This window comes from Bactrocera dorsalis, chromosome 3 (genome assembly GCF_023373825.1).
Source record: "Bactrocera dorsalis isolate Fly_Bdor chromosome 3, ASM2337382v1, whole genome shotgun sequence".
Classification (NCBI taxonomy): domain Eukaryota; kingdom Metazoa; phylum Arthropoda; class Insecta; order Diptera; family Tephritidae; genus Bactrocera; species Bactrocera dorsalis.
In genome coordinates, this window is record NC_064305.1 from 69083838 (window position 1) to 69093708 (window position 9871).

General features: G+C 37.4%; 1 protein-coding gene across 3 annotated transcripts in view; it reads right to left on the minus strand.

The window, feature by feature from the left end:
- Positions 1 to 9135, minus strand: part of LOC105228997 (GTP-binding protein Di-Ras2) — a 70890-nt gene extending 61755 nt beyond the window's left edge. For 2 of the 3 annotated variants that reach the window (XM_049453208.1, XM_049453207.1), the window contains exon 1: positions 7967 to 9135. In XM_049453208.1, the coding sequence (XP_049309165.1) occupies positions 7967 to 8131 (165 nt within the window). In that variant the 5' untranslated portion in view covers positions 8132 to 9135. The remainder of the gene's footprint in view (positions 1 to 7966) is intronic. The other variant, XM_049453209.1, reaches the window with a different exon arrangement.
- Positions 9136 to 9871: the final 736 nt, after the last annotated feature.

A 9871-nucleotide genomic window follows, 5' to 3' on the forward strand; every position in this document is an offset into this window, starting at 1 on the left:
GGTGGCCAACTTACGGGTCCATTTCTTGAGATGAATTGTTGTCCGAAGTTTTCCCTCAAAATGGCCATAGAATCGCGAGCTGTGTGGCATGTAGCGCCATCTTGTTGAAACCACATGTCAACCAAGTTCAGTTCTTCCATTTTTGGCAACAAAAAGTTTGTTAGCATCGAACGATAGCGATCGCCATTCACCGTAACGTTGCGTCCAACAGCATCTTTGAAAAAATACGGTCCAATGATTCCACCAGCGTACAAACCACACCAAACAGTGCATTTTTCGGGATGCATGGGCAGTTCTTGAATGGCTTCTGGTTGCTCTTCACCCCAAATGCGGCAATTTTGCTTATTTACGTAGCCATTCAACCAGAAATGAGCCTCATCGCTGAACAAAACACGCGCGCGAAACACATTTCGAACCGAACACTGATTTTGGTAATAAAATTCAATGATTTGCAAGCGTTGCTCGTTAGTAAGTCTATTCATGATGAAATGTCAAAGCATACTGAGCATCTTTCTCTTTGACACCATGTCTGAAATCCCACGTGATCTGTCAAATACTAATGCATGAAAATCCTAACCTCAAAAAAATCACCCGTTATTAGAGTGGTACAAAAGTAAAAAAAATTGAAGAGCCATAAAGGTGCCTCTGTGCAAACACAGAACGTTGCCTATATCAAATATGGACCCTGGAATTGTAAGATTTTTAAATAAATTCATTAGTCGAAAAAATAATGGGTACAAAAATAGGGCATGCATATAATCAAAATAATTGCGAATTTTACTTAAAGTAAGTCTCTATAAAATGTTTATATAGGGTGGGCCATATAAAATTTTAAATTTCGAAGATAAGGCGTAAAAGATTGAATGTAGCGTTTGCTGTATGGCACGTAGCGCAGTCCTGCTGGAACCAAATGTTGTCCAAGTCTTCCTCTTCAATTTGCTTGAAGAAAAATTCGGTTAACATTGCGCGATATCGCTCACCATTGATGGTTACGGCGGTTCCTTCTTCATTTTCGAAGAAAATGGGCCGATGATTCCGCCAGACCAAAATGCGAACCATACAGTGATACGTGCTGGGTGCATTGGCTTCTCGACGATTACGTGCGGGTTTTCTGTGCCCCAAAAGCGACAATTCTGCTTTTTAACGTAACCATCGAGGTGGAAATGAGTCTCGTCCGAAAAGATGATTTTTCGGTAAAATTGACCATCCTCGGTCAAACGATCTTCTGCCCAATCTGCGAACTGTAGAATAGTGAATAGCGCCCCATTTCGTAAATTTTAGACTCTTTACTGAATATCTGTCACTTTTCGAATGGTATTTGACGTTTCCAATGTCAGAATATAGATAATTCAAATTTAAAACGTTAGATGGCCCACCCTTTACAAAAGATCAGGGATCTGAGCCAATTTAGCCTTGTTCGTCTGTCTGTATATATGCAAACTTGTCCCTCAAGTTTGGAGATATCGAACTGAAATTTTGCACACGGTTTCACTCTTAAAGAAGCTGCTCATTGTAGGAACCGCCGATATTAGGCCACTAAGGCATAAAGCTGTAGCAAGTCGTGTATGAAAAAAATGCATTTAACAATGTATCTTAACAAAGTTTAACATGTAAACGATGTAATCCACCAAACAATTGATCAGATCGGATTACATTACCATAAATCAGCACCTTGTAAGGAAAACGTGAAACTGGATATTATAGCTTCACTGCTGTCGAGGGTTTTGTTGCGTTTTATATGATTGAATGATATTAAATTTTTATCTCTATAATATTTTTCCATATTTTAAATTAATTAATTTAACTTTATTAACTTATTATTTGCTTTTTCGAAAAATATTTTTTGCATACTCTGTTTTTTTCGTCTTTTTTTGCTTACTGGCAATTTTTTATTTCTATATAAGTCCCTTTTCGAAAACTAAAATAAGTGCCACCTTAATGTACATATGTAAGTGTTATTTCCTATTATGAATTGAAACCATAACTTTTCATAATTAATTTTGAACTATTTTTCGGCTTGTTGAAATGCATATTTTATGAGCAAATGATAATGGAAAGTATGGAAAACGATGCCAACATGACAAACTATGAACGAGGCAGTAAATAAAAAGTGAATGAGCATAAAAGCGCGGAAGTCACGTGCCAGAAGGCAAATAAAATACCGTTAGACACACATTTTTCCCCTGGAAATGCAAATACACGAAAGTTAAAGTTTAAGGAAAATCAACGCTGCCGTCGTCATTTCCACACTAATAGAGATATATAATATCTAGTGAAACATAAACATATATATTTACACTTACACATTACACACACATTTTTCTTTTGACAATTTTTTTTTCGTTGATATGTGGTGCAACACAAACACACGCCTATTCGTAATAATGCTCTAAAAGATTTGTACTTCAAGGCTCACATCTCGCAACGCTTCGCTTTTTAATGTTGCTCATACGCTCCGTTGAACCGCAGCGTTATGCGATTTCTCATTATTATTACAACAACTATGTTTATTTTGTGCAACAACAACATTTCTTTTTTGCAACAACACAATTTATTCAAACAACAACAAAATCGAGGTGCTTTCGTTCTTTTTGTACCAATTTTCTGCTTTGTGTGTGTTGTTTTTCTGTTTTTGCACTTTTCTAATGTAGCTTATTAATTTTTCGATTATTTCATCGCAACGTTTTGGCTGCGCTTCATTTAGCAAGCATGCGCACGCACATCACTCATTTATCATGATGTGTTTTTGGTATGCAGTCACAAGCGAATCAATCAAAAAGTAAAATCACATACAAGTAATTTTTAAATGTGCTCATTCATTTTGAATATAATTTTGGGTTATAGGAAAATTCCAAAATGAAAGTAAGTAGAATCACTAGACATCATATTCTCTCGTGACTGTTCTTCGGAGTGTCAGTGTACCGACTGGATTCGGTAGAGGGTGTTCCTAACTAACGAACAAGCGGCTGGTCAGTTGTCTCCGAGCACCTGGAGAGGCAGGAAAAACATCTTTGCGCCACGTGTTTCTGTGAGTAGTGCAAGCCGAAAATGCAGTGTAAGTTAGAGCAGAGGCACGCGAAATTCAAATAAATATTTTGATATACGAAAATACGGTGCCAAGGAGCTGTCATGAGAGCGTAAACAAGACAATTTTGTGTACCACAAATCAATCGACATGACGGGTAATATTCTACGGATTTGATCTCTCCAGACTTTCTAGTTTACTAAGCTTTCAAAAAAGCTGAAAAGAATTTGTCTAGCATAGTAAAGATGATCGCTGGGAGTAAGCCATATCTTGAAGCAAAATATTATATGTCGAAGACATTGTAGGAACAATTGCTGGCTTGAAACTCATTAGGTTGTAGTGGAAGGTAAAAACCGCAAACGACTAATTCACTTTGTTTGAACCAGTGCAACTTGCATCAAAGTCGTAGCTATATTCGCTGATTTTATCCGTTTTTTTAAAATAATAGTTGACACAAAATTTGACTGAGTGCTCGCATTCAAAGCTATACCACGCCAATACATTTTTTTTGTATAAATTAACATAGTGAAACTTAGTGCTGCCATTAAATTCTAATACATTGGTACTTATCTACAATCACTCGTACAAAAAACTGGCAATTTACAACGTATATATGTCAGCAATCGTATTTAAATGTCAATAAAACGAGCCTGATGGGTCGGGAATTATGGCGCGTCAATAAGAATTGGGTGTCAATTGGTTAATTTAGCAACCGTTGTGTCCAGCCAAGCGAGACTGCCGGCAATGAGACACGCATCAGCTTGTTAAACTGTTACCAGCATGAAGTAGGCTATCGTGGCATTTGCGGTCAACGAACAAGGCTACAGGCAAAAATCAGACGGTTATCGGGAGGGGTAATACCTAACTATCGTCGTCGTCGTCGTTGACTAGACTGTGGACATAAACGTATGCCGGTGAGAAATGTCATGAAAATTGGTTTTACGATGACGCTCTCACATGGCAACTATTTGCGGGATATGAAGACACAAATAAAACGAATATGTACGAATACATGTACGACTTAAAGCGATGATAATTTTAATACAGCTCGTCCCTCAAGCAATGGAGAAGCCAGCAAGTCAATGATTATGAATACCAATGAAGAAACTCATAAAAGAGATGCCGGTTGTTCTGGTAAAACTGATGGTGGAGCGTGGAAATGAGCTTAAAACGAAGTAAACGTGGATACTATAGCAAAATATAGATTACAATAAATAAAATTCAAAGAAAAACACAAATAAAAATAACTAAGTATCTCACATTTCATTGCCTTAAAAACATTTTTTTTTATTTTTGCGACGGAAAATTAAACGAACTGATATAAAGTCGCAAAAGTGTAGGATGGAGTCATGTGGAGGATGGAGCCATGTGCAGAAGTTCACGCAAGTGAGGAAAGTTCTCTGTTCGCCATTCACTTGGGAGTGCCCAGAAACGATTATTTTACATATGGCTCAAGCAGCTCACGACTTCCGGTCTTTGACCAAGTATCCTCTAGGTAGGGCACAATAGACCCATGGGTCGCAGTGCATGCCTCAATTTGTATCTATCCTCTGGGTAGATCCTAAGAACATCCGTTTGAGGGGGAGCTAAAGTGAGAAGGTGAACCATCCCCTCCGCGGGGTTGTGCGCTGAGCTTGGGACCCGCCTCGGATGAGTGAACTCCCTTTTGATGACGATATTGCCTTCTATGAGATATGATTCTTCGCGTGAACACTGTTGCGTGGGTACCCATCGGGCAGAAATGGCTTGAGTCGGTACACTTCAGTAGTTGGTTGTGATTTTTACAATAGAAATATCGAACAAAGAATTTGTCTCAAATTTTGTATTTTTAACTAAATTTCGAATACGGAATCATTGCCAATGTTTGAAAAGACTTACGGTGATTCAGTTTTAACACAAGCCTTCAAGTGCTACGAAGCCTTCAAGAACAGTCGGGAGATACTTGAAGACATGTCTTGTTCTGAACGACCTTCGACCTTTTCAAATGATGAAAATATTAAAAAAGTGAAAGATATGGTGCTTGAAAATCCGCAGACAAGTGTTAGAGGGATAGAAAGCTCAACAACGCTCGTGAGTCCGTTCGAATGAGTTTGGTGAATATTTTGGGTAAGAAAAGCGTTTTTGCTCTACTCGTCCCGATAAAGCTGACTTTTTTCAAGAAGAGTATCATTGTGACCAAATTTAAAGCCAAAAATGCAATAAGTACCGTCGATCAATCACTGTATTCTCCAGGTTTGGATCCGTGTGATTTTTTCTCGTTTCCCAAACTAAAAATTCGCTGAAGGATCTGAAAGCCATCCCAAAAAGTGCTTATGAAAAGTGTTTCGAGGATTGAAAAAATCGTTTTATATAGCGGCATAATTTTTATTCGTTATTAAGGCGCTGTTTTTCTGGTAGCAAAACGTGAACAAAATATGATCTAAAATTGAAGTACCCTAATGTATATTCTACTAAAGACATTCTTATCAGTGCCAGCAACATGTGTAACGGCAGATTTGTTAATGTGTGTGTTGCCGAGAGTTGCCAACATCTACTCGACAACTTTGTCAACTAACAGTAAAAGCATGCGGACGTCTCTGTGCGTATGTTTGTGCGCTATATAAATATTCCCTGTCGAGCGTGTCACGTTAAAGATGTTCGCAGACAAAAGTTCTGCCCTTAATTGTCTTCCAAGTGAATGTGTGTGTATGTGTGACTGGGATTTGCCGACAGCGCGCAACGTGGCCAGACAAACTTTAATGTATGTAGTTAAGTACTTGTATATATAGTAAGTACATATGTTTGCATGTAGGGCTGCATGTTTATGACTTTCTTTGTGTTGGTAAGCATTGCTGTTGTCAAGAAGGTGAATAGTGGAAGCATTAGATGTGCATAGGCATTAGACCTGCAGGAGTATACCAGAAAAAAACTTACAATACGAAAACAAAAACATTGAAACAACAACAACAAAACAGAAAATTAAATTCAATTAAACAGCAATATGCGTCGTCGCTTCATGTTGCTCAGAAGCATTATATAGTATTATGATTTTTTGCTTTTGTAGTCATAACATACGCACACATACACGTAGTTAATGAAAGCCAAAAACAATTGCTGCATATTGAGAAATTAAGTAACTAAGCTGTAGGGGCAAACTGCAAAAGCTTGACAATAAAGACAAAGAAATGTGGGAAATGTGGGCAGATTATTTCGGCTTTTCCTCAATTTTGATAGTATTATTGTAGAATAAGAACTCGCTAAGTTCATTTAAACATATTTTCTTGGAAAAATTCCTTTTTTTATTTAACAAAATTCTTTTCAAGGGTGATACACTGATAATAGCATCTATAGCATCCTCCAACCTTTCAAAACCGCATTTGAAGTACGATATGTCTTTCGCTTCCAAATAGGCCTCAGTTTCGGCGATAAACTATTTAATTGACGAAATTTTCTTCCCAGTGAGCATGTTTTTGTAGCTTGAGAGCAGCAAATAGTGGTGGCCAGATCTGGAGAATATAGTGGATTCAGATCCAATTCGAAGCACAATTCATAGATTTTTGCCAAGTTTTTTTTACTGAATTGTGACACGGTGCACTGGTTTGGTGCAACAGCACTTTCGTACTTTCTTTTTCTTCAAATGCGGCCGTTTTGCGGCGATCTCGTCCTTTAAGCGATCCAATAACGCTGTAATAGTGACGGTTTGCGGTTTCACTTACGATAACTTTTCTAGCAAATCATACCGTTTGGCTCTGAAATTATTGAAGCCTTCTCTTACAAGACAAGTGCACGTGATATGCTCGATCGTTTCGTTGTTGTTTTGACATTTCCCGCCAGCCAGCTCCATTCTGCATCTGTGTGCCGCTACCTTACTTACCTTACCTTACTGTGACCAATGTTTATTCGGATAATATTTCTAGAGTCTCTTCTATCAACAATTTGTAGCAAATTTGTTTATTTCCGATCTATCGCTGTGTCCATGGCTTTTGCAAGTTCGCATCTACATATGTATACGATTCCACCACCTTTAGACCTTCCTTGCCATGCTGCCATCCACATGGTCGTAAAGCCAAACTACTTACGATTTAGGATGCAAGGCGTGTACTACTCCTGGCAATCTCATCTACTCTCTTACTGCCATCGATGAGTTTCTGACCTGTCACCTAACAGAAGTTTTTTTCTTCTTTTTCAATTGATAAAAGTTTATTCTCCAGGTTTCTACGTCCCGCCCACTTTTCTGTTTAAAAATTTGAGCTTGGTTGGAAATTCAAAAGTTAGACCTCACTTACCCTACTTACGAAAAATGTTCTATGTTATCTGCTAAACATATCTATTTGTATGGCATAGTGATGTTCAATGTCATGTGAGCATTCAAAAACTTGCAATTATCTGTCTGAAGAACAACAAAGCGACAGGGCCGATGGGTTGCTATTAATATACGGCGGCGAAGAAACTAATCAGTAGGGTGCAATCGTCTCTTTGTAGAATATGGTCGACGGATGCATGCCTGACGATTGGAATTTAAGTGTGATGTGCCCAATCTAGGAAAAGAGTAAATTGTGTAAATCCAACCAAACTAGATACGAATATGAGGATCCCAGTACCTATAGTTGACTCTTGACCGAAAATATCGTTCAATGTGTGAGATATGCAATAAATTCAGACAGAATTCTTTTCCTGTAGTAGTAAATCTGTGTATTCAAAATAGGTGGAATCAAGTCAATACTTCTCTGAGCTCCCATATACCTAATATAAAGATTTTTCGAACTGCCTGATGACTTTATGCTGGATATATCGGCCAATAATTGAGTTATTCAAATGAAAATAAGAGAACGTGTTTTATAATGTTCGGTTGCACCCGAAATTAACCCTCTCTTACTTGTTTATATTATTATTAAGCTTTTTTACTTCTCTTTGTAAACATTGTACATATCGTAAATAAAATGAGTTTTCAATCTTACTCACCTTCAGTGTGACGCCGCCCAAATCATATTCCCGATTAAAAAGATCCTCGACCGTAGCACGATATTTGTCCGTATAAGTTTTGAAGAGGAAACGTTTGATGATGGAACTTTTGCCCACACCAGCACCACCCAGTATGACCAGTCTTATGCGCTCCAAGTCGGCCATTATGAATACGGCTGACGATGGCAACTGCAGATGCTCGGCAAATGCTTACACACGCAGCTGCTGGGGCAACCCACAGTAACTGTTATTATTTGATTTAACTCCTTAAGCTGTAAGCTTGTCGGCTGAGCTTAAGTGCGCTTATGTTTTAGAATTTTTATAAATCGTTCATTAAACGTGGCTGTGGGCTTAATAACGGCACAATTTCAAATTTAGATTACTTTGTATAAAATTATTTGATTTTGTTGCTTCAAGCGAAGGCAAATAAATCAGAGATTAATGTTATTTTTAAGAGAAAGCGTTCGAAGTAAGATTTTCTTTCAAAAGCTCGCTGGTTGATTAGAGAAAGGTGAATTCAAAGCTTCTTATTTCACTTCACACTACACTTGATGATGCTCACACTACAAAAATTAAAATGAGAAAAAATATTTCTCAGTAATTTTCACTGTTAAAGCATTAACACTCAAACGATTGCTTTAATGTGCTTTGTAAGATTTTGCTGCGCTCTTAATTTGGCTTTCTTTATTTGTATTTAACACTTTTTCATCACATGCTTCACTGATTACTTCGGATTTAGGTGTGAGTGTGGTCGTTCGGGGCGTCAACGAATGCGAGTATATTTAATTATGCGTTCGCTTCCGATTTATAACCGTTTCCGCTATTTTCCTGTTCACTTTTTATCCCCACAAATGTTTTTTTCTACTCCAATTGTTGTTGTTGTACGCATTGTCAATTATTAGTTCATGTATTTATGTATTGTGGCGGCACCACATGCTGTCGGCGCCGTCTCTCACACTTTCTTTTCACACTTTCCACAAGTGCCTTCCTTTACAGCTGAAACTTGTGGGTAGTCAATTCTTTAACTCCCCTTCTTTTTTCTTATTTATTGCTTTTTCGTATTTTATTGCTTACTAATACACATGTCGTTTGCCTTTTTTAAATGTCCTTAAATATATATCTATATATACATATATATTCATGCATATATATTCTTATTGAAGATTGAATGCGCAAATTTCATACCGTTGTGCCATTGTGCGACAAAGAAGGAGCTGAAAAGATAAGTTACGAGGAAATGATTAGTGAATTTCTCTAAGATCTAATATTAGGTATAAATCATATAGAGCCAGAAAAAAGACTCGCCAAATAATTATGTAAAATAATTAAGGTTCTATTATCTACTAAGTCCATATAAGCCCTAGTATAGAACACCAGCAGACCTGTAATGTAGACATATTTTCATAATGGTAAAGCCATACTATAAATATTATGTTTGTCAGAAATTTCAACCCAAGTGCCATGACAAAAGTAAGATATTTTTGTCATTATTATTATATTCTATGATAAAGAGAAATAGATTTTATTCCTGTAGATGAACATAATCGAATAAGATATTTATAAATGTATTGACCAAAGTAACGAGCATCGTATAAGCCTAGAAAGAACGCGACTAAGCTAGAAGAAATCTTCTAGTGCCGTTAGAGTAGCAGATGTAGAATATTACCGCATAAAATACAAGGGTTGTTCCAAAGTAAACATGACTTAAAAAAAAAAACAAATGGTTTTTTCGGAAAAATCAATTTATTTGATTCAAAATAGTCTCCTTCTGCCTCAATACAGCTTTTTGCACGGTCCAAAAGCATGTGGAACGAGTGTTTTAGTTCGTTGGCCGGTATGACCGCCAGTATGCCGATGCAAGCAGCCTCTAAATCTGCCTAACTCTTTCCCTTCATGGCCAAATGC